The following is a 24,415-nucleotide window of genomic DNA, read 5'->3' as shown; positions in this document are numbered from 1 at the left end:
TTATTAATAAATATAATAAAATATAAGGTGCTTATTTACCTATGTATTAATATAAGCTTATAAATATTTATATATATAATATTACCTAGCTAGCGGCCAAGATTCCTAGTTAAATTTTACTTTATTAAAAAAAGTGTTATTTTTTTATTAATAATATATAGCTTGTATTATTTAATTAACAAGCCCTTATATAGTTTAAGGCTAATAATATATTAAAAAAAATTCTTAATTTTTTTTTTAAATGCGTGGGTAGCCTGTTAATAAGCTAAATATATAAAAATTATCTTATTAAAAACCTTTACCCTAGCTGCTATTAAACCCTTAGGTAAAATTATATTTTAACTAAGTGTAAAGGTATTTATAAGCATAATAATTATTTTAAAAAAAGTATTAATATTTAAATAAAAATAGTAATAGGATTTAAGCAAGGTGGTATATATAATTAAGGATTTATATTATATAAGTTTAATAATAGTATTAGTATTAAATATTATATAAATATTATTATTTATAAGCTATTTAATTAATAATAAATTATAAGCTAAGCTAGGCGTGTACTAAATATTTTTTAATAAAAAACTCCTAATTTATTATATATTAAATTTATTAATAACACCTAATATAATATTACTATAGCCTTTAGTAAAAAACTTGCTATTATTAGCTGTTTTAACTAAAACTTTAGTATATTTAAATAATATAAAGTTATGCTTAAAGTATATTATATAATAAAAGGTACTAAAATTAAGTATTTAATTATTATTAGCAGCCGGTTTAATATTTATATAAGTTAATTTAACATAAAAATCTAGCTTATTTATACTAAAATTTAATAGTTATATAAACACGGAGTTCGCGTATATAAAATTAAAGTTAATATTAATTATATTAGCGCCTGGAGAGGCCTGTAAAGTATTAGGCGGAGGTATTAATAAAGGGTTTTAAGTTAATTTTTAAGCTAACTATTATAAAGCGCTAGTAGTAGTATTTTTTACTTATATAATATTTATAAAAATAAAGGTATTATAGTTTTTTTTACCTTTTTTTTTTATGGTATTTAAATTTACTACTACGGCCTTAATAGGCGCTGGCACTAGCGCCTTTAAAGTTATTACCTTTATTTTATAACTAGGTGTTTGCCGGATTCCTAATATAAGTAAAAAAAAGATAATTATTATATAATTAGTAATATATACACTATATAATACTATAATTTTTAATAAGAATAAAGCTATTATAATTAAAGTAGCTAGTGATGTTAATAATATATTAAATAGTTTTAAATATTTATATTTAATTAAGTTTAAACTGTAAAAAAAATAAATAAATATTATTAATACTTTAATAAGATATTATATATAGCTAAGTAATAAAGGGCTATATGCTATATAAGCTAAAGATTATTATAATAAAAAAATATTATATAACTTATTAATTAAGGGTTTAAATAGTTACTAGCTTAATAATAGTATTTTTAAATTTTATAAAAAATTATTTTAGTTATTAATTAATATATTTTATTATATTAAGTATTTACTAGCTTTTTAAAAAAAAACTAGTACTAAATAAGTTATATAGCTCTTGTAGGTAATAAAAGGCTTAGGTAATATTTTAAAGGCTAGAAATTTAGTTTATATATTATATATAAAGCATTAATTATAAAAATAATAATAAAAAAAAGTTATGCTATGTTTAGCGCCCTTACTTTACTTTTATTTTAATATTTTAAAAAGTTTAAATATTAATTTAATTTTTAATAATAAGCTTAATAACTTAATCCTAAGCTATATTATTTTTATTAATATATTTTATAATAATAATAACTTGCTTTAGTAAATACTTATAAAAAAAAACTTTTTTAATAATAATAAGCTAAAAATAAGGCGGTTTAAATTAAAGTATAATTTTAAAAAATTTATGCTATAAATAATAATTTTTTTAATTATTAAGCCATGTAATAACTTTATAAAGGTTAAAAATAATAATAATAATATTAGCTATGCTATAAATAAATTTTTATATAGTTTTAATATATAAGGGTAGCGTAAAAGTTATATAAAATAAGTAATTAAAAAATTTATACTAGGCGGCTAAAAATCCTAATATTATATAAAAATATTTTTAACTTAATAAATATTTAAAGTAAATAAATTTTAAAAAAAGGTAGTAATAAAAAAAGTARTTATATATAAGTAAATATAATATTTTAATAAAAARAGCTACCTAGGGTATATAACCTTTTAAAAATAAAAGCTTAAAAATTATATTTAGCTAGGCTATAATAGTAAAGCTATACTTAGTGTGGCTAACTAAGCTAATAGGCAAGGGCTACAGTGGGGCGAGCAGTATACTACGCTCCGACAAATTCGCGCCATGGTCGCCAGTTCCCAGATGTGGATCGTGTGGTCGTCACAACTGCAAGCTAATAAACGATCATCTTGAGCCAAATGAAATTTTCGGCTTGGCGAAAACTGGTGCTTAACAGTATACTTCAATGACCCTGTGCATGTGTCCCAGATCTTGACGGTGTCAGTAGAGGTAGACACTAAGGTTTTTCCATCAGAGGTCAGAGCAAGACGATCTGTACCTGCGTCGTCTTCCAACGTTTGTTCTAACATCCCATTTTCAGCATTCCAGAGTCTGATGCAGGTGCGGGAGTATATTTTGGCTTTTAGAGACTTGACAGATGTGCGAGTCCAAGGTTCGATAACGGTGCGAGTTGCTGTTGCCAACATTCGGCCATCAGCAGAGAATGCCCACGTATTGTGTGTTTTCCGCTCACGTGAGTAATGTTCCTTCACAGCAGGATCCCATATCGTTGCCCCATGGTAACTGCCGGACATCAGCAGCTGGCTGTCAGGGGAGAATGCCAGGGCTTCAACCGAGGTGTGACTTTGGAGAGTTTGCTCCGGCTCTAAACCGGATGTATTCCAGACTTTGATGTCTTTGTCGCAGCTATACGCTAGCATTCGACCGTCTGTGGAGAATGCAAGGCCGACAGGGTAATTACCTCGAAAGGTGTATTTTACTATGCCATCATTAGAGTCCCAGACCCTGATGGCATTTGAGTCGGTGAATGTGGCTCCTAGCAGTCGGCCGCGGGGACAGAAAGCAACAGTACTGACTGTGTTTCGTCGGCCATTCGAATTTGAATCACATTCAGGTGGCCCATGCATATACTTGATGGTGCCATTGGTGACGTCCAAAACCGTAACTGCCGCGCCATAGGGGGAGTCAGTCGTACTGTTAGAGCCAGCCGCCAGTAAATGGCCATCTGGCGAGAAGGCCATAGATACGACTGGATTCGGGCGGCATCTGAACGTATATCTCACTGTGCCGTTGTCTGGATCACACAGAGTGATCGAGCCGTCGACATGTCCAGCCGTGATTAGGCCATCCGGGGAAAACACTGCAGAACTGACTGGCGGCCCACTGATTCTGATAGTCCTCAGCAGCGTGCCGGTAGTAGCATTCCAGAAATTGATAGTCTGGTCCCGCCAGGACCCTGAAGCCACCAGCTGACTTTTTGGGAGAAAGGCAAGATAATTGAGGTAGAGCTGACACGAAAAGCTGTGTCTAAGAGCGCCAGAAGTTGGGTCCCACATGCGAATAGTGCCATCAGAACTGCCGGTAGCTAGCACTCTACCATCTGAGGACATAGCAATATGGCTGACTGAATTGCTCTCCGACGAATTCCTTACTAAAAGTTGTAATTCTGGTCCCCAAGTCTTACTCACTCGTGGGAATTGGGTCACCCAGTCAGGGTACTCAGGACATTGATCAACAAATCTTTTCCTGATGATTGCCTCTGACGGTGCGAAGACGAGCCCAAACGCATATATCTGAAGAGGTGCATAGTCTGCTATCTGCAGGATTCTGAATATGAAGCGCTTCGCATCTTGGAGGAACTCGAAGATCTGACTATCTTCAAGGGTCTGTAGATGTCAGTCTTCTTTGCCAAAAGGATCGCTTTTCAGAACCTACTCTGACTTTCATCAACAAGACACTGAGTCCCTCCAGGCATTCAGATACAAGGCCAAATAGACCCATAACCTCCACCCAGTGAAGAAAGTGGGCTTCTAGAAACGCAAGGACATGGCCCAGGTTCATAGTATCATGACGCTTCATACTTTGCGTGAGATGGTGAATCCAGTATCGACAGGAATACTGCAGCTCTGGCCGTACATGCTTATGAAGTAAATAGCTACCAATCTTCATTCGCTCTGTGCCATAGTTTTTCAGTCCGCAAATATTTTTCTTCAGCTGTCTGTGCATGGTACCAAGACAGTATCCCGTGACGCTCAAATTTGCTTCGCACTCATCGATCCAGAACGGGGTCTTATCACGAGTGTTATCATGCAGAAGAAAATCTCGAAACGATAGATGAAAAAGTCTTATTGGCATGGTTTCGTCATCTGGTATATCCAGAACCGAGTGCAGTGGGCCGAGCCTGGCGTTGATTGAGCTTTTCGGAACGCCCGTTAATTCTGACAGCGATGCAATTGAGAGCGGGGTTTCCAGGATGATGATAGTACCTAGGATCTGTCGAACATCTTCGACGACCTGTCTTTGCCGCGTGCCGCTATATCTGACAAGCAGCCGATCTAGTACTGGTCGATATGTCCCATCCAGCTTGGACTCCACGTTTCTGTACTCGAGGACATCGGCCAAAGACTCTATGGGATCCAAGTAAGGATCTTCGAAGAGGCGACATATGGTGGCTGCAAAGATAAACAGGGGTACTGACATAGTGACCAGAACCTGAAAGGTGGCATCTCCTGGCCATCCTGGAGGAAGCGAGCGTCGGGCCGGAGACTGTCTGATGATTCCAAGCTTGTGCTGTAAAAACAAGGCAATGTCGTGCTCGATTATGGGTCTCGCCACTTCATGGAGGGCGAAGTCCTGCAGCTTATCGTACATGGCCTGGAAACCCAGCTGGATAGGCAGTTCGGGGCGACTAGTCACAAAGACTCGCAACTGGATAGATTTTATGAGGCCCTTTGTATACCGTACTAACTAGTAAAGCTATTAATTAAATATTATAAAAGAAAATAAAAAAAAAAGCAAGTTATTTATTAAAAGCTAAAGCTACCTAGGGGTTTATATAAATATTTTAAGTTTTTAAAAACTTATTAATAGCCTAATTTTTTTACTAAAATAATAAGGTATTAAGTACCTTATTTTTTTATATTAGCATGGCATGTAAAGGTGTTAATAAATAAAAACTTTACTAAACTTTACCTTTAGCTAATATATTCCCTTAATACCTACTAAATACTAAAAATAAGGCTAAAAATATTTACTAAACCAAGTATTTTAATAAATTTATAATATTATTATTTAGTAAGTAACTTAGTAAGGCTATTTATAATTATTTAATTAATAAAAGTTTATTTAATTTTAAAATTTTTACATTAAACTTTTTATTAAAGCTATAAGTTATAAATATTAATATATTAAAATTTTAATTAATACTAGATATTAAGGCTAGTAAAAATATTAATAATTTATTTATTATTATATTAAATTAAAAAATAGTATTAAAAATTAAACTATATTAAATTAAAAACCTAGTATTACTAGTAAGTTACTTTAAAAACCTTAAATAAAGTAAGTAATTTTACTTTAGTTATTAAAATTATAATTAAGTACTACTTTATAGCTTTTTATTTAATTAAATTATTATATAGCTTATAAATATAGCCTATACTAAAAAAGTAATTAAATTAATTAATAAAGGCTATATTAAAGTAGGCCTTATAAAAATTATATACCTTTAAAATAAGCTTATTTTTAAAACTATTTAAACTAAAATATTTAAGGGTTATAAAGCATGTGTTATAAAAATAAAAAATAAGTTAATTTATTATATATTAATAATAATCCGCTGGATTAACTAGGTATTTTAATAGTTAATTAATAATATAAAAAATATTTAAATAGGTAAGCGTGCTTATATATTTAACTAAGCTAATTTTAAACCTTATTTTTTTAATTTATTAAGGTATAGCAGTACTAAAGTTTAAATAAAGCTTATTAAAAAAAATATTTTTAAAGATTAAACTATTATATTTAAGTAAAATTAATTTATAATTACTTTAATATAAGAGTTTTAATATAGCTAAACCTTGCGTTTTTTTTTATTTTAAATAATTTAAACTTTTAAAAATTATTTTATTTTATTAAAATACCGGAGCTTATACTTTATTACTAATTTTTTTTAAAAGTAACTATAATAGCTTGGCCTTTTTTAGTAAAAAGGTTTATAATAATAATATTATTTATATAAATAAAAAGGATTATAAACTTACTAATATAAAGGCACTTTTTTTTAGGAACTATAGTAAATTTAAATTTTTATAGTATTATAGTTAAATTAAGCTACTAAAGGCGTAAAAACTTTTAAAATTTATAAATAATTTTAAGGGCTTTTAGTAACTTACCCTGCTACTTATAATTATTTAAAAAGTAAAAATATATTATTTTTTTAAGGGTAGTATTAAAAAACGCGTTAATAATATTTTTCTAGTTAAAATTAAGGTTAAAAGTAGTTATAAATATTATAAGAGCTTTAAAGGCCCTTATTAAGGTTATTACTACTTAATTTTTTTTAAAAAATTTTAGTTTTAAATTTCCGTGTATATAGATTTAGGCTTTAGCTTTAATAAAGTAGTTATTAGTATTAAGTTTATAGGTAAAAACTTATAATAAAAAAATTAGCTTATTTATTTTTATTTTTTATTTATTTACTACTTTTTATATTTTTATTTTATAAAAAGCTTTTAATTTAAGATCTATAGCCTCCAGGAACTTATTATAAAGTAAATAATTTTTAAAATTACTTTAGTACTTAAAAAAAAAAATAAATTATTTTAATAAAGCCATTCTTTTACAGGGTTTTAATAAAAAGTAAAAAAGGTAAATTAAATATAATTAAGGTTATTTAAATTATTTAAAAGAGTATTATTTAAATTTAAATTATATATATAATTATTAGTATTATATTATTTATACCTGCACCTAGATATTTTAAAAAAAAAAAGTTAAAGTTACTAAAGTTTTACCCCTTAAGCGCGTTAAGCTTAAAGGCTAAGTAAAAAAAAAAAAAAGTTAGGCATGCTTATTTATTTTTTTTAAGTAATTATTTACTTGCTAAATTAGTAAAAAAATATTAAGGTACTTAAAAGTGTAAAATTTATTACTAAGAATTTTTTAAATAGGCTTTTAAAGTTATTTATAAGGCCAAGTTTTATATAAGCCTTTTATAATAATAAGATTTAGAAGTTACCTTAAAAGTTAGTAAGTATAAAAACCTATTTAGCTAATTAAAGGCCTTTTTTTTACTAATAGTATTTTTAATTTTACTAGTAATATTTTAAGCCTTATTTCTTGCTTTATACTTATTATTATTATTAATACCTTTTTTTTTTAAAATCTCCACCACCCGTGGCCTATTTATATTTAAAATACCCTTATTTTTTTTTATTTAAAAAATTTACTAAAATTAAGATTAAGGTTAATTTCTTTAGTTTCACGGTTTTAAAAGGGGATATTAAGAACTTAAGTTAAAGGCTTTAGTAACTTAATTTTAATATTAATAATAAGAAAGAAATTTTTTAAATTATATAATTTAAATTTATTAAAAATAATATTTTTATAAGCATGTATAAGCTGCTTTTTAAAAAACTAGATTTACTAAATATTTAAGGTAATATAGCCTAGTAAGTATTTTAATAAAGCCTTTAGTTTTATTTTATAAAAACTTTTTACTTAGAATTATCTTGCCCAGGCAAAACATTTTAATATTTTAATATTAAAAATATAGGGTTTCTTACTAGTAAATACTTTTTATAATATTTTTTAATTTAGTGGCTTAATAAAAATTTAATTATTAATATAAGCTATAGTTTTTATAACCTAGGACTATATATTAAAAAAATTTTTTTTATAAAAAGCTATTATTTTTACTTTTTTAATTAATATACTATTAAAGTACTTAGCTATACTATTTTAAAAAAAAGTATAAAAAATAAACTAGTTTTAGAGTATACCTTAAGATATAATAAAGTTAGGAATATTATTACTAAGTATAGGCTTATAATTACTAAAAAAAACCTTAAAAGTAATATTAAATTAGGTTTAAATAAGCTTAGTATACTATTTAATAATATTTTTATACCTACTTTTTTTTTAATAAACATAGGCCTAGTAAAACTTGGTGTTTTTATTATAAAAGTAAGTTACCTACTTTTTTTTATTTATTACTTTTTTTATAAAAATTAAGTTAAAGTAAACTTAATTAAATAGTGTAGTAGCAGGATTTTTAGGCCTTTTAAATATTTATTAAGGGGCTTATTTATATTTATAAGTATTATATTACTAAGGTAATTAAGAACTAGTAATTTAAACTTTTTTAGTTATAATTAGTAAGTATTAAAGTATTTTATTACTAATATAGCCTAGGCGCTAGTAAAAAGCTTTAAAATTTTTTTTAATATAGATTTTTTAAGTTAAGGTCTTAACTTTTTATTAAGTTAAAGTATTAGCCTTTTTTTGCTTTAAGTTTTTTTTAAACTTAATTATTTAAAGGCTAAATAAGTAATCTTTAAAATAAAATACTGGTTTGCTATTTTTAGTAATTAAAGTATTAAAATCTTAAAAATATCTAGCTTTTTTAAAAGGCCTAGCTACTAAAATATTAATATAAAAGCTAAGTATAAAGGCCACTTTATTAAAAGTAAAAGGTATTATTTTATTATTTAAAGCCTTAAAATAAAAAAGTACTAATTCCATGCCTTAAATAATAATAATTATATTTTTTACTTAAATATTACCTTTTTTTAATTAATTAAAAAAAATAAAATAACTAAAATTATTATAAATATAAATAAAGGCACCGGTATTAAAAATAAAGGTATTTTAAAGTATTAAATTACTTTAAATACTTATAATAAGCATGTAGCCATGGTGTTTTTTTTTATTATAGCTTAAATAGTTAAAAAAGTTTTTTAAGTTTTTTTTTTTAACTTTTTTTTATTTTTAAAAATTTATTTATTTTTAGCCCTTACCTTTTAAAGTTTCTTACTATATTTATTATTTTTATTAAAAGCTTTACTAACCTTTTTATTTATATTTTTTTTAGGTTTATACCATGGCTTTTTATATAATTATATAAAGTACTAATACTACTTTATTACTTAAAAATAGCTATATAAATAAAAAGGCTTATTATTAGTTAGTACTATTTTAAAAAAAATATTTAATTTTTTACTAAAAGTTATAAAGGCTACCGCTTTAATAAAGTTTTTAAAAAAGTTATTAATTATAAAAAAATATTATTAATATTTAAATATAAACTAAAGGTAAGAAATTAAATTAGCACCTTTTTAATTTAATTAATTAGTATTTTATTTTATATAAAAGTTTAAATACTTATTAATTATTTATAGGAAGGTTATATTAGCTATTTTATTTTTTAATTTAGGTTAATTAAGGTATTTAATTTTTTAGTAGGTGTTTTTATAATTTTAAAGCTAATTACTAATCTTGCCTTATTAAATTAAAGTATTTAAGGCTATAAAATAATTATTAAATACCTTTAGTTTAATTTTAAAATTAGTTAAAGTAAATTATTACTTTAATTTAGCTAAAACCTTTGTAATAAGTTTATTTTTAATAAGTTATTAAATAAAAATAATAATAATTTTTTAAATAGCTTTATTTATTTCCTAAATTTTAGTATAATAGTACTTAGTATTAAGCTAGTATTTATTATATATTTTAAAAGCCTTTTTAATTGCATTTTTAAAAGGTAATTTAAAAAAAAAAGGGATTTTTTTCTTTTTTTTTAAAAAAAATATTTAGGTTAAAAAACTTTTAAACTTTTATTATTTAAGTAAAGTAAAAAATTTAATTATATTAAGCTGGCTAGTTATTCCTGGACTTAAAAATAACTTTTATATTTATAATATTATTAATAAAAGTTATAATAACTTTTAAGTTAAGTATAGGAGTTAAAAATTAATTAATATTTATTTTAATTTAATAAAAAAAATAATTAATTATAAAAAGGCTTGGTATAGCTTTAGGACATGTATTTAAAGGTATAAATAATTTTAAAATATTTAAAAAAGGTAAAAATTTAATAAGCTAAATTATTAAATTAATATTTAGGTTTATAACTATAAGGCCCTTTATATATTATATTAATTAATAAAGCTATTAATTAAATACTATAAAAAAAAATAAAAAAAAAAATAAATTATTTATTAAAAGCTAAAGCTACCTAGGGGTTTATATAAATATTTTAAGCCTTTAAAAACTTATTAGTAGCCTAATTTTTTTACTAAAATAGTAAGGCGTTAAGCACCTTACTTTTTTATACTAACGCGGCATGTGGAGGCGTTAACAAATAAGAACTCCACCAAACTCCACCTTTGGCTGACAGATTTGATGTCCTGGACCCGGGGCAATAGATGCAGAATAAGCTGAATATCCTGGTCATTATCGCATTCGTCCAGGGCATCGATCACAATCAGCAGCAGCGAGCTCTCTTGCTGTGGCTCCAGTTGACTAAGTGGATCATAGATCAGCTTGGTAAACTGCTCATTGAAAGACTGAACAGCTATATCTGGCTCCTTCTTGATTGTTCGAATAAGGGCAGGGCGTAGCTCCGGGATGCTGGCAAACAGCTGCCTAGCGATTGTTGAGAAAAATCGCCTTGCATTGCCACGGTCTCCTCCATTTCTCTTGAAGAAGAAGCTCGCTGCCAGGAGGCGTTGCTTCTTGAAAAGACTCGCTGTAGATCGAGAGACCGTGGACTTCCCCGTCCCAGCCAGTCCGTACAGCCAGAAGACACACTTCCCCTTTGGCGAGTGAGCCCATTCCTCAACCCTGCGAAGGAGGTCCGTCCTTGTCCCAGGGAGACATTCTGCCTCGTGCTGCTCCTTGTACGATCCAAACTCTGCTCCCTCAGCCACCGGTAGTTTGTCCAGGTCGATACTCTGGACTACACTCTCAAGGTCTCTAGCAGATGCGCTCACGGTGATCTGAACATTGCTAACGAGCTCAGACATATCGTCTAATTGAGGTTGAAGGACTGTCTTGGTAGATACAGACTTAGCATGAATACGAGATACATATCAGCTTAGGCCAGAACTAACCGCCCAGGATCTCACTGGCCCTCTGTTCAGCCTGCACCTGCTGAGGAATAATCTGATTCAAAAGGTCTCTTGCATACGCTGCAGCTGTCATGGCTGCATAGCCCTGCCATTGTTTATTCTTGTGAGAGTCCGAGTAGTCGCAGATTCCACGAATCACCAGGCAGGGAAAGAGATTTCTCAGCCCCGCGGCCTCCATTTCGAAGCATAAGATGCCTTGCTTTGCTGCTAGCTTGTCGCGGAAGGTTGCATTTCTTACCAACTTGCTACCCGATGCGATTAGACCATAGTGAATCACTGGGTCGTCAATATCATCCCCTCGTTCCGGCCGGATTATAACTCTGTCATCGCTGCAAAGCTCATCGCAGCTTCGCTCGCTCTCTCTGTGGACAAAATCGCTTTGGTATAATCGGTCACTCGTTGGATTGGGCCGTGCATATTTCTTTCTCAATCGGGGATTCCGTTCAAGGGCCAAGCGGATGTTTTCCTGCAGTTGATGGCCCTCTTCCTCATGGAGCGTTTGGACTCCAGCGAGAGCCGTACGGAGGACCCGAGGAGCCTGGTTCAGAAATCCCGTCGGTCTAAAGTCCTCATCCTGGAGCTCCTTGCCAAGGTCGTAGAAAGAGACGCCGCCGTGGTCGTTACCGCGGGAGGAACTCACGACAACATCGCCGAGGCGAATGTCCTGTTTGCTAGTTGGTGCTCCGCCGCCGATTCCCACCATAAGTCCAAAGCGAATGTTGGGGAAACTGTGCAGCATACTTTCGGCAATGGAGGCCGCTGCAGCGACACCATATTCTCCGTCAGGGAGCACAGCGATGACAACAAGGTGGTCTCCTATCTTGCCGAGAGTGTAGTGGTTGTTGTCGTTGGGAGAATGTGTGCTTGGCGGTGGATGTCTCTCGTCGAGGAAGGCACGGGCTGCCACATACTCAGTCTGTAGCGCACAGATCCAGCCAACGGTATATTGGGCCGAGTCGGCCATGGTCGATCGAGCTTGGACCAGCCTCGAGGTATGGGAAGCGGACAGTTAGGGAGCAAGGGGTCATTAAATAGGCCAGGTCGCAGCCTCGTTTCTCAATCAAGAGGGGCAGTTTCCCCCCCCCCACCTCCATGATCCTTGCAAGCGAGGCGCAGTTCATTGGTGCGCAGTTCTCACACGTCATGTCCACTCTGCAATCGCAGCCAGTCTTACATACTTTCAGTCTGACCGGAGCCTTCCGTTTGTACTGAGGTTGGCGCTGTGTCAGACGGGCGAAGGGAGTATGCCGGCGATCAGCTCAGCCGACCTCACTTTTCTACGCTTATTGTTTCACAGAGGGTGCAGACAATGTCCAATCGCTTCATTTGGCCATGGACACCGCTCTCAGCCTCGTCGGTAGGAGTATGAAGGTGCTGATTTGTTTTTCAGCCTCTCGTGTCAAGTGAGCCCATCAAGACTGGAAAGACAGCGAATGTTCTACCATATTACATTCTGCAACTTCTTCAAACCCCAGCTAGACACGCCTGGTCAAAGCGACACAGCATTAACCTCGATTCACCCCTGATATGTGAGTCCCATGCGCATCAAGCCAAGGCGTGTTGGATCTTTTTAGTAGCTAACTGGATGAAACCCACTTCGCCTCTGCGGTCCGTCAACGTGAGGACTGACGGTGCGAAGACGTTCTCAAAAGCCTGGTATGTCTCAAACCAAGTCTATAAGATTACTTGGTCCGGAGGCAGCAACGGTGCCGGGCTGATTACCTACGAGTTACGCCGTAAATCCGATGTGAGGCCCCGGGGTGGACTTTCTTCACCAAGGCAGACTGTTGTCTCCCCTTCCTTTCTCGAGGGTGGCCGGGGTAACACCACCACTCTCTGAGTCTCCATTCATTCAACAGCCATATGCCACTCCCCACCTCGCTCTATCAATCAAATTGCATCCTCACACCCTTCAGTGTTAGCATGATGCCAGAAGTTACATACGACCTAAATAGTGACGTCCGATCACTTTCCGGTGACCACTCCTTCAATGTGTCGTCAAAAGCCCTTTATTTAGCGTCTCCGGTTTTCAAAAATATGTTCGCATCACAGTTTAAAGAGGGATTAGCTCTAAGCAAGCATGGCCATCTCGAGCTCCCCCTTCCGGAGGATGATCCTCGTGTTCTCAAAATATTTTGTGAAGTATCCCACCACCAGGCAGGCATGATCCCGAACGATCCCACGCCTGAATTCCTACGCAGGATCTCCGTCTTTATCGACAAGTATATGTGCCGAAAGGCCTTCTCTTGTTACGGCCACATATGGCTTCGACAATCTCTAAAGGAAAGAAGACTTGTGGAACCTTCTACACCACGCATACTCCATGAACGATACGTCAAGGTTTACGACCATTTCGCGGGCCCTTCTGATCAATATAACATTTTGCTTGACTGATTGGGAATCCGCTAGGGGAGGAGGAGCGAGTGTGATCCCAAATTCTATCGTGTGTAAGTATCGATCTCTCCTAGTGTCTGCACAGCATCTGAGAGCACTAAGCTGACACTATACGCCAGATGAACTTGAAGACAAACTACGACTACTCGCCAAGGTAACCGAGAATGCTCTTACTCACGATCTCGCAAAGCTCTCCACGGCGGCCTCGTACTCTTGCCTTAGTGTTACGAATTTCGTCGGGGCATATGCGATTATATTAGCACGGCGTGGAATTATGCCGGGGAGTGAACCATTTAGAGCGAAGAGCTTTACGGAAGTTGTTGGAGCAGCGAGCGAATTCCCCATTGAGGAATATCGGCAATGTCTCTATCATGACGACGACGATTCGTGTTGCGACCTGCTGCTTGGTTCGGAGCTAAGCTCCAACCTTCAGGCAAGAATAGTCAAAGCAGGAGAAGAGGTGAAAGGTATTTGCTTAGATTGCCTCAATAACAACCCTTGTCCACGTCACCATCGATAGCTTTTTGAATCGCCGCATTTTCCGAATACAGACCATAATTACTGAGCAGGAGCGGAATTTTTGCACAAGACATATGTTATTATCCTTAGCGCTAGTGTCTATGAGACATGATAAAAACTCTTCATTTAACTTTTCAGTCCACATTTAGGTAAAATCATTCGTGGAAAGAGGTTGTAATGATGACAGGCTTCACAAGTTCTTTTCTGGGCGTCAGAAGCTTTTGGCCTTGCTGGGGAATAATACCTACGTGCGCTGTCTTTTTCTCAATGGACTGGAAGATTTCGGGCGAATGTTGCATTCCGGAACATGGGATGGCTCCGTTACCTACCTGTCTATCAATACCACCCTCATTTCTCCATGCCAGATTCCGAGATGTCCATTCTCATCCCGTTCAACCCATGCAAAGATGGCCATGATAGCAGTGTATTCCGAGGAGGGAGACGTCTACGCCCACTGCGGGGCTTTTTCATTTCAGGTCTCGTCCAACATCCTCTCCCAGGCCTCGCCCGTTTTCAAGTCCATGCTCCAGCTGCGTTTCAAAGAAGAAATCGCCTTGAGTAAGGATGGGCACTGTCAAATCAGCCTCCTTGAAGACGACGCGGAGGTTTTTGGTATTTTCTGCGACATCGTGCACTTTAAGGGAACGTGTTTGAATCCGACCCCCGACTTGCTGCAACGTTTAGCAATCTTCGTCCAGAAATATGATTGCCGATCTGCACTCAAGGCTCATGGTAGAGTATGGCTGCGCGACAAGTCGCTGCGGGATCGATCCATGAGTGATCTCCGAAAACTACTGCAATTAGCATACGTCCTGAAGCTTCGAGACGACTTCTCGAAAATCACGCGCGAGATGATCATTAGGAGGCCGTTACAATTTAGTTGGAGGGCCTCCGCGGTGGAAGATCTAGGCATAATACCTGAAAAGATGCTTGGTCGGTCCTTTTCTGTCACTTTTAGCACTCAAAGCTCCAGCTAATATACCCATTTTCGCTTATAGACATGCTTGACGTTCAACGCAGGCGTTCAATCCGAATAACCGAGGATGCCTTCACGAACTGGCTAAGGAACTACGGAGGTAAAAAGTCAGATGGCTCTTCGCAGTGCGAACAGCTGCAGAAATACATCGGGGCTTACGTGCAGACTTTGCTCCACAGTGGAATTATGCCCGGTACAATGGATTTCCGTGCGAAGTGCTTTCTCGACATCTATAACGCGACCAATTGCCTGTCCAGTCCTATGCTTCTCGATACTCAGATGCATGTTAACGGTCCATGCATATGTGCCATCTGGGTGAAGAGCAATCCCGTTGCGAACATCCGAGCTCAAATGGAGAAATGCGCCGAGATACTAGAGGGGGCTTGCCTAACTTGCTTGGATCAGGAGAACTGTCAGAAACATCATTGATGATTACGCCGCGCCCTTCGAAACTAACCACCATGCCGGAGGTTCTAGGGAGCCGTTTTTTGAGTGCAGGGTGTGCAATGATAGGACTTCTATTCTCTTGGCATGATGTGTATTTACAACGAGGGGCAGATTCAGGAGTTGGGGTGCCTTCGTTCATCTCTAAGCCCTCTAGAATGGCACTCACGTGGTCTAACATGAGCCGAGCTAGACATGTCTGTTCAAAGCAATACAGCATTGACTTCGATGTTTCTGATATGGTTTGTCATTAATATATTGGGTATTCAGAGATATCAGGATGGAGGATACCAGGATTAAGAGTAACAGATCGGAGAAGAAACACACTCCTTTCTCTACAAACAGTACTTACACTGACCTACCGGAACCATCCTCTGCGGATGGCACCCAGCTTCAAGGCCTTTTAAGCCAGTCGCCCTCTCCCCAGACCGAGGACGATGTCGAGCAAGGCCTTGACACGGTACCTTTGAGGTGCAAGTTCCCGTTTCGCCCATACCCAGCTCGAACCCAGTCATCTCTACTGATGCTCCTTGTACATCGGGAACATGGGCAAGTTAATCGGCGTCGTCCCACCAGCCCAGAGACCAGCACAGCCCGCCCAGTCTGGCACACAGTTAGCATCTCACTTCGCTTGAAAACAAACGAAATACAAGAATACTTACAAGAAATTCCCGCAGTGATCATCAGGACCGAGTACCCAGCAGTCATAACATCCTGATCACCAGTCATATACGCAACCGCCAGGAGCAAGAATCCCAGACTCAGAATGGCCAGATCAATGAACAGCACCCAGGAACTCCTGACTGCCGCGATAACGTAGAGTGTGTTCACGATGAACCATGCCCATAGATATATCGCGACCGCCTGGTTGAATTCAGGATTCAGTGCGCCCGTCTCAACGTCCGTGTATGCAGCTAATATGCCCGTGCCCGGGATGTAGATCATGGCGTAGGAGAAGTTGAATGCGGAGTAAGACGCCCAGAGCGTTGCGCTAAACTATAATGCAGACATTAGATTGGCGTATACGTATAACGTCGTCGGTAGAAGGACGAAGAGAAGAATTCGTATGGATAGAAACAGGGATTTGGGACTAGGAGGGCATGATCGAAAGTGATAGAGACGCACCGTATTCCCCGTGAAGAACTCCATAATCGCTGCAAGGAACTGTCCGCATCCACCGAAGAAGATCAGCACGCCGAGCAGGACATTCGGTGTTTCGACGCCGCGGGCGTGGAGGCCGAGCGCTGAGACGAGGAAGATGCCTAAAATCCACACACGTTAGCATCCGTATCAGTCTAGAGGGCGTCGCGCAGGTGTAGTGTGTACCCGTAGCAAAAGACAACAGCCCCAATGGCGACGGATTCGCGAAGGTCCGATGCACAACAGGCAACCCGGGCTGCGAGCGGTCGTTGACGTGCCCGCCGGCTGTGTGGGTGCGGTCAAGATGGGCGAAAGTCGGTGGTGAGCCTCCACCAGCAAGGCCCTTTTCGAGGTGCGAGGCGTGGTCAATTGATGTGTCTGCCATGATCGGAGAAGTGTGGGAGGAAATGAGATAGGGGATATAAGAAGGGGATACTTGAGGAAAAAGTGATAGGTAGGCGTTGACAAAGCTGCCTTTATAGACTCAGAGCCATGGGCTCCGCCTACCAAGCCCAGGACCTAGGTAGACATCTCCCTCCTCCTTTCCCTAAACCGGGGTCGAGGTCAGGGAATGTCTCTAGCACGGGGCGGTATGGGTCTGGGGAAGTTGCCTGTCCACGGGTTGGTTCAGCTTGGGTCAGGATTATCACATGGATTCTGAGTTCCAGCAAATCATGAAGCAAGCGTACTAGCCACCTCGGACGGCACCATGAATCATGTCGATCCCCTGCTGGATTCGAATTGGCCAGGATGCGTGTTCCTCACCAGATCAGCGCAGGGAAAGTCTATAGATCCGTTTCCCCGGATCAGCCGAGAGAACTGCGCTTCTTGTGGGGAGATCTTACCCCATATGTCTCAGCAAGATTAGAGTGGAAGCCCAAGAATTGGCCTACCCACGAGATGAACCTTGTCTCCTCATCTGTTCCCGACCCACTGCAGCTATGTTGCCCTTGTTGAGTGCGGGGAAAGCTCTTGGATCTGTGGGGATTGACGAAGGCCGTGGTGTGCCCGGTCGAGGTCAAGATGAACAGCCTCCTCAAAGGACAGACGTCAAGACATAGATTCATGCAGACAGCACTAGGCTCTGAAAGGATCTTGATGGCGGCTTTTAGGTGTCCAGTTCGTGTTAAACTATAGAAGTCGTTATATATAGAAAATAGTAATGAGCTATGTAAACACCTTCGCCTGCTTCTGCAGATCTAGAAACGTCTTCTCGTCATGGCCCGGGATAACTCGCCCTCTCGTTATCCTCTCCAATTGCTTCAAGCGCTGAGTGCTCCGAAACCACGCTGGGTGGTCTCGAGCCAGCCATCCCTGAGGGATACCGTCGATCCACTATCATCATTAGCTCGGCTCAGGCATCAACCTAGTGTAGAACGTACATTCTCCAGAACGTGGCAATGGTCACTGATGAAGAAAAAGGTTCCTGTTTCAGGCATGTTGATTTGCATCCCAATCATTCCATCCGTATGGCCTGGTAGATGGTGCAGGGTGATGCCCTGGCAGAAGTCGAGGGTTTGGTCGTTGAATGTTTTCCAGTTCCTACTCAACTCGTTAGCAAGCATCCCACCAACTCAGAACGAGGCAAACTCACAGCGACAGATTCAAGTAATGCGCAAGGTAAACGCCCGCATCAGCGCCCGTCCCCACAGACCAAAACGCAGAATGAAATTCCCGCTCATGCACCCAGACCTCAACGTCCTTGTTATCCATGAACTCATCCAGACCTCCGGCGTGATCCAGATGCAGGTGGCCGATGATGATCTTCTTGACGTCTTCGACCCTGTTTCCCGTCGCCTCGATCGCAGCCCGCAGCTCATGCTGTGGCTCATACCGGACGCGTGCAAAGATATCCGCAACAACAGGGCCCCAGACTTCAGGATAGTTCTTTCCGCTGCCAGTTTCCCAGAGGATCAGACCCTCGTGGGGATGCTCGATCAGGATACAGTACATCGGCATCTGGCGGCGCTTGTTGACGAAGGATTTGCCCTCCGTGGATTTCGTTGAGGTGTTACCGCCGCGCGTAACAAAGCCCTCATCGCATTCGAGCCAGCCGCATTCTAGGACGTGAAATTTGGTACCTTGCGGGCAGACATTGGAGACAGCATTGGGAACGGCGCCTTGTGCGATTTGGTTTTGGATGGCGGACATTCTGATATTTGATGTAATTAGCAGAAAGCAATTAATGAGGAAAGAAAAGAGGGTGAGAGAAGGAAATCTATGCGGGGGAGAAATGAGGCGAACTATTCTGATGGATTTATATGCTGGCAAGAGCGACCTGCGCTCGAAGCTCCCCGCCAGGAGTCTACGATAAGACAGGTCGATTGATGAACACCGATCAGCAAGATCCACGTCATTTGCCAATCAACAGCCAGGCAATTGCTCATTTTTGGGAGCGAAGTGTGGGGTGGTGGAGTATGCCCAGTAGCTAGTCCTATACCTACGTGGAATGCGGGGAAATACTCGCTGTCCCGCCGAGAGAGCTTCGGCGGCCGAGTTGACTCGGTAATCCTTCCAAGGCTACTCGGCTACTTGGAAGGGTCGGATACCTAGGTAGGACATGGTCAGTAGAAATGGCGAACTTCCAGCTTCCGTGACTTCGCCTACCTTCAAACTAACCCGCATACTCACTGTTTCCCCGACCACAGGTCATAATTTGAGTTATCATGTCCCTCTCCAGTCTCAAACGCAAGGACCTCTTCGAGCAAAATGGCTTCATCGCCGACAATTGGGCCTCCTCCTCCTCCGGAGCGACATTCACCGTCATAAATCCAGCAACGCTTGAGACGCTTGCAACCCTCCCAGAAATGAACGGCAAAGACACCGAATCCGCCATATCAGCCGCTCACACTGCTTTTCAGTCCTACAAGAAGACTACTGCCCGTCAAAGGGCAACTTGGCTGCGTCGCTGGCACTCCCTTTGTCTCGAAAACATTGACGACCTCGCCCTTATTCTGACTCTCGAAAATGGCAAGCCACTCACTGAAGCTAAAGGCGAAGTCATGTATGCTGCGTCATTCCTCGAGTGGTTCGCAGGTGAAGCAGAGCGAGTGCATGGTGAGGTCGTCCCCGCTGCGAATGCCAGCCATCGCATTTTGACAGTGAAGCAACCTCTCGGTGTGGCTGCTTGTCTGGCGCCATGGAACTTCCCCATTGCAATGATCACACGTAAAGTTGGTGCTGCACTAGCGGCGGGGTGCACGACTGTCTGGAAGCCTGCTGGTGAAACCCCATTGAGTGCACTGGCGCAGGCGGTTCTTGCAAAAGAAGCTGGGTTTCCCGGTGGAACTATCAACGTCATTACGACATTGACCAACGTTGCTGAAGTTGGCGAAGCGCTCTGCAAGTCGAAGCTTGTGCGGAAGCTCAGCTTTACAGGTTCAACGCGCGTCGGGAAACTATTGGCAAGCCAGTGCAGTCAGAACCTCACCAAGCTGTCGCTGGAGCTAGGCGGGAATAGTCCATTCATTGTCTTTGACGATGCAAAACTTGATACGGCGGTCGAAGCTTGTATCCTGGCAAAGTTCAGAAACTCCGGGCAGACTTGTGTCACAGCAAACCGAATTTTCGTGCAGGAAGGTATCTATGACAAGTTCGCGGCAGCTCTTGTCGAAAAGATCAAAACGCTAAAAATCGGAAACGGAGTCGAAGAGGGCGTGGTAATTGGACCGCTTACGCATGACCGTGCTATTGAGAAGGCCATCGCGCATATCAGAGGTACTACCGTGGTCTCCATCTTTTCGCAAGCACCAAAGCCATGCTAACCTCGGGGCTATAGACGCCCAGGACAAAGGCGCCAGCCTCCTTCTCGGCGGATCCCCTTTCCAACCACACAACTTGCAGGGCTACTTCTTCCAGCCCACCGTGTTGAGTGGTATGTCCACAGAGTCCCTAACAACCCGCGAAGAGGTCTTTGCCCCAGTCGTCGCAATCTACCCCTTCAAAACAGAAGAAGAGGTCACTGCGAAGGCCAACGATTGCGACGTGGGGCTGGGCAGTTTTGTCATCACCGAGTCAATGCCACGGATGTGGAGAGTTGCGGAGAATTTGGAGGTCGGTATGGTCGGAATCAACTTGGGCATGCTGAGTGCCGCCGAGAGTCCGTTTGGAGGAGTCAAGGAATCTGGATACGGGCGGGAAGGTGGTCGACAAGGCATTGAAGAGTATTTGACCGTCAAGAGTATCTTGATGAACGTTGCGAATTAGGGCTGGGAAGCTCGTTGGGTGGGGACTTCAGTTTGTTCTAGTTGTGCATCCTATATTAGCGGGAGCAGTTAAGCTCAGATAAGAGTAATGGCAAAAAGAGATCGAACCTTCCGGTCACCGTCGCACATTCATGGCCCTGCCGAGTTAATATATTGATAGTAATTTGATAGATAGGTGGAAGCTTGATCCCCTAGCTCTGGGCCCCCCGCGGTCGCCAAACGCTAGGCTGCCGCGCCCCTACGGAGGACTAAATTGACAAATGCGTAAAAACTCCACTTGTAGTGTAATACTATATATTTACTTAATATTTTACTAGTAAAAAATTAAATATATTATAACTTACTTAGTTTTACTATATGGCTACTTATTTTAAGTATTATAAAAAAATACAAGCTAATACTTAGGTAAAATAAAAATACTTAAATATTTAAATACCTAAACGCCTGTAGTATAGTGTTCCTTAATTAATTATATAAAAATAAAAAAAATTTTAATTTAAATTAATTAAATTTTTTACCTTTTTTTTAAGTTTAAGTTAATTAAATTTTTTATATTATTTATAATAAGCCCTTTTTATATAGGTCCGCAGGTAGCTTATTTTTAATAATAATTTTAAAATTAACTAGGAGTAGTTTATAGTCCTATTTTTTAATAATTATTTTATATAATATATATAAAAGTATTATTTAGTTATTTATAATTAGCGCAGTACCTACTAAATATATTAAAAAGGTAAATATATTTTATAAAAAAATAAAAACTATTTAGGTATTAGTAGCGCTTGTATAAAATACTTATTTTTTTTTAAAAAATAATTAAAAGGGTGTTTATATATAAGTTTTAGTATAATATTATTTAATTAGGCCTTATATTATTATATATAATAATTATTAACCTACCTAAATAAATTATTAACTATTTTTATATAGGATTATAATAAAACCAGGCTAACTTTTAATTTTTAATAAAAAGTTTTAAAGACTAACCCGCGGGAGTTTATTAAAAAATATACTTAAAAATAATACTTAAATTTATTTTTAGCTAAGCTAGCTTAATACTAAAATAAGTAATAAATTTAAAAATTATTATATATTAAATAACCTTAAAAGTTTTATATAAAATTTTTTAAAAGCTATTACTAGTATATAAAGCTATTAGCTAGTATTTAATTAATATAAGGTATAAAATATTTAATATTTTATAAAGCTTAAAGGGCGGAGGCAAAGGGCTAAAAAAAAAGGTTATATATTAATTTTTAGTAATATTATATACTAAAATAGCCTTAAAAATTTTATATAAAATTTTTAAAAGTTATTACTAGTATATAAAGTTATTAGTAAGTATTTTAAAGTAATTAAAAAAAAAGGTTATTTACTAATTTTTAGTAATATAGTATACTAGAAATAGCCTTACTTAGCTATTTTTATATAAAAAGGCCTTATAAGGGCTATTACTAGTATATAAAAAATTAGCTAATACCTTTTTAAAATAAAAAACAAAAGGTAAAGGGCTAAATATACGCCATTATATTAATAATAATTAAAAAAAAAAGAAAAAAAAAATAATAAAGCCTTAATATATTATGTTACTTAGTTATAATTACTGTAAGGGCGCCCCAGCACCTAGATGTTCTTTACTAATAATAATAAAGCTTGGCAAAGTATTTTTAACTAATAAGAATAAAGTATTTAAAACCTTAATAAATTTAACTAAAAGAATTACTTAAAAAACTAGATATACCATAACTTTTAGCTTTTTTATATAAGCCTTGCCTAAAAGCCTAAGGCCTTTAAATAATTTTTTAAGCTATTTTTATTTAAAAAGTAAATAGTATTTAAATATTTTTATATTCACGCTTTTTATAATTACTTTTTAATTATTAAGGTAATTTAATACAAGGCGCGCCTTTATTTTACTATTTAAATAATACTTAAAACTTAAGGTTCTTAAGCTAAGGTCCCTAGTTAAAGCTAATATTATATTAAACCTAATATTATATTAAATTTAATACTATATTAAGTTTTATATAATAATTTATAATAATAAGGTTTATTAAATTAAATAAGTACTTAAGGTATTTTATATAATAATATTAATATTTTATAGTAGCATAACCCAGGTGCCTTAGGCATTGCTTAATAGCGTGACCCAGATCAATGTCGGCCCTGACAATTACCTAACTAAATACCTTAAATATTTTTATATAAAACCAGCTACTTTACTTTAAGAACTTTATTTTTATTTACTAGTATAATTTATAACTTTAGGCTTAATTTTAACCTTTATATAAAGGTAACTTTATTTTTAACTTTTAGCTTTTATATAAAGGCTAAATAACTCCCGGCCTTTATATAAAGGCTAAAATTAAGCCTAAAGTTATAAATTTTACTAGTAACTTAAATATTAAGTATTTTGCAGGGTAAGGTATATAAAAAAAAAGATTTTTATATAATACTAACTATTTTTAAAGGTAAGTAATTTAAAAAATAACTTTTAGTACCTAAATAATAATATTATAAACTTAAATTTACCTTTATATAAAGGCCTAAAGTTTATATATAAAGGTAAGTTTAGGTTTATAGTACCACTATCTAGCCTTTATATAAAGGTAAAATTAAGCCTAAAGTTATAAATCTTACTAGTAACTTAAATATTAAGTATTTTACAAGCTTATTAAAGCTTTACTAGTAAGATTTATAACTTTAGGCTTAATTTTACCTTTATATAAAGGTAAGTTTAAGTTTATAGTATTATTATCCAGGCACCAAGGCTAAAATTAAGCCTAAAGTTATAAATTTTATAAATAATTTAAATACTAAGTATTTTACAAGCTTATTAAAGCTTTACTAGGCCGTACTTGCCTTTATATAAGGCTGTACTTGCCTTTATATAAGGCTATACTTACCTTTATATAAAGGCCGTACTTGCCTTTATATGCTTTATATATATAAAGGCTATATTTATAACTTTAGGCTTAATTTTATTTTTATATAAAGGCCTGGATAGTAATACTATAAACCTAAACTTATTTTTATATAAAGGTAAAATTAAGCCTAAAGTTATAAATTTACTAGTAACTTAAATATTAAGTATTTTATACTATAAGCTTTATATAAAAACCCTAAGCCTAACTTTTTAAAGTAGGTATTTAACCCTTTATATAGGAATAAAAGGTAAAACCCTAAAATAATAATTAAAATAAATAGTAATTTTATTAATTTATATAATAAGTAAAATTAACAAGGTGTTAAGGCCTTTATACAAAATATTAAAAATAGTAAAGTAAGTAAAATTAACAAGGCATTAAGGCCTTTATATAGGATAAATTAACAAGGTATTAAGGCCTTTATATAGCATATTAAAAATAGTAAAGCAAGTAAAATTAATAAGGCATTAAGGCCTTTATATAAGATAAATTTTTTTTTAAATAAAAATCCTAAACTTTGCAGAGCGCTTAATATTCTTAAGTTAAATTTAATAATACCTTTTTATATAATAAGTAACACTATTATTTTCCTGCTTTTTTTATATAAAAAGCTTGGCTGGATTAAAAAGA

The 24,415-nt window shown here is 36.0% G+C and overlaps 6 protein-coding genes across 6 annotated transcripts; 2 read left to right on the top strand and 4 right to left on the bottom strand.

Moving 5' to 3' along the window:
• Nucleotides 1-2,478: 2,478 nt before the first annotated feature.
• Nucleotides 2,479-4,749, bottom strand: DSM5745_06061 (uncharacterized protein; the record flags this gene model as incomplete). The annotated part of the gene is made up of 3 exons (XM_026748077.1): nt 2,479-2,519; nt 2,588-3,935; nt 3,985-4,749. The coding sequence occupies 3 exons, from the start codon at nt 4,747-4,749 to the stop codon at nt 2,479-2,481; spliced, it is 2,154 nt and encodes a 717-aa protein (XP_026603909.1).
• A 5,621-nt stretch (nt 4,750-10,370) lies between these two features.
• Nucleotides 10,371-12,144, bottom strand: DSM5745_06060 (uncharacterized protein; the record flags this gene model as incomplete). The annotated part of the gene is made up of 2 exons (XM_026748076.1): nt 10,371-11,098; nt 11,163-12,144. The coding sequence occupies 2 exons, from the start codon at nt 12,142-12,144 to the stop codon at nt 10,371-10,373; spliced, it is 1,710 nt and encodes a 569-aa protein (XP_026603908.1).
• A 1,073-nt stretch (nt 12,145-13,217) lies between these two features.
• Nucleotides 13,218-14,102, top strand: DSM5745_06059 (uncharacterized protein; the record flags this gene model as incomplete). Its single annotated transcript, XM_026748075.1, has 4 exons — nt 13,218-13,402; nt 13,521-13,627; nt 13,694-14,041; nt 14,095-14,102. 4 exons carry the CDS (start codon nt 13,218-13,220, stop codon nt 14,100-14,102), a joined length of 648 nt encoding a protein of 215 aa, XP_026603907.1.
• Nucleotides 14,103-16,030: 1,928 nt separating this feature from the next.
• Nucleotides 16,031-17,038, bottom strand: DSM5745_06058 (acetate uptake transporter family protein; the record flags this gene model as incomplete). Its single annotated transcript, XM_026748074.1, has 4 exons — nt 16,031-16,116; nt 16,176-16,509; nt 16,639-16,775; nt 16,840-17,038. The coding sequence occupies 4 exons, from the start codon at nt 17,036-17,038 to the stop codon at nt 16,031-16,033; spliced, it is 756 nt and encodes a 251-aa protein (XP_026603906.1).
• A 782-nt stretch (nt 17,039-17,820) lies between these two features.
• Nucleotides 17,821-18,804, bottom strand: DSM5745_06057 (N-acyl homoserine lactonase family protein; the record flags this gene model as incomplete). The annotated part of the gene is made up of 3 exons (XM_026748073.1): nt 17,821-17,988; nt 18,036-18,195; nt 18,248-18,804. 3 exons carry the CDS (start codon nt 18,802-18,804, stop codon nt 17,821-17,823), a joined length of 885 nt encoding a protein of 294 aa, XP_026603905.1.
• A 515-nt stretch (nt 18,805-19,319) lies between these two features.
• On the top strand, nt 19,320-20,859 carry DSM5745_06056 (NAD-dependent succinate-semialdehyde dehydrogenase; the record flags this gene model as incomplete). The annotated part of the gene is made up of 2 exons (XM_026748072.1): nt 19,320-20,370; nt 20,432-20,859. 2 exons carry the CDS (start codon nt 19,320-19,322, stop codon nt 20,857-20,859), a joined length of 1,479 nt encoding a protein of 492 aa, XP_026603904.1.
• Nucleotides 20,860-24,415: the final 3,556 nt, after the last annotated feature.

The sequence above is a fragment of the Aspergillus mulundensis genome (genome assembly GCF_003369625.1).
Source record: "Aspergillus mulundensis strain DSM 5745 chromosome Unknown scaffold_5, whole genome shotgun sequence".
Lineage (NCBI taxonomy): Eukaryota > Fungi > Ascomycota > Eurotiomycetes > Eurotiales > Aspergillaceae > Aspergillus > Aspergillus mulundensis.
Note: the sequence above shows the minus strand (reverse complement) of the source record. Positions and strands in the feature narration are given on the sequence as shown.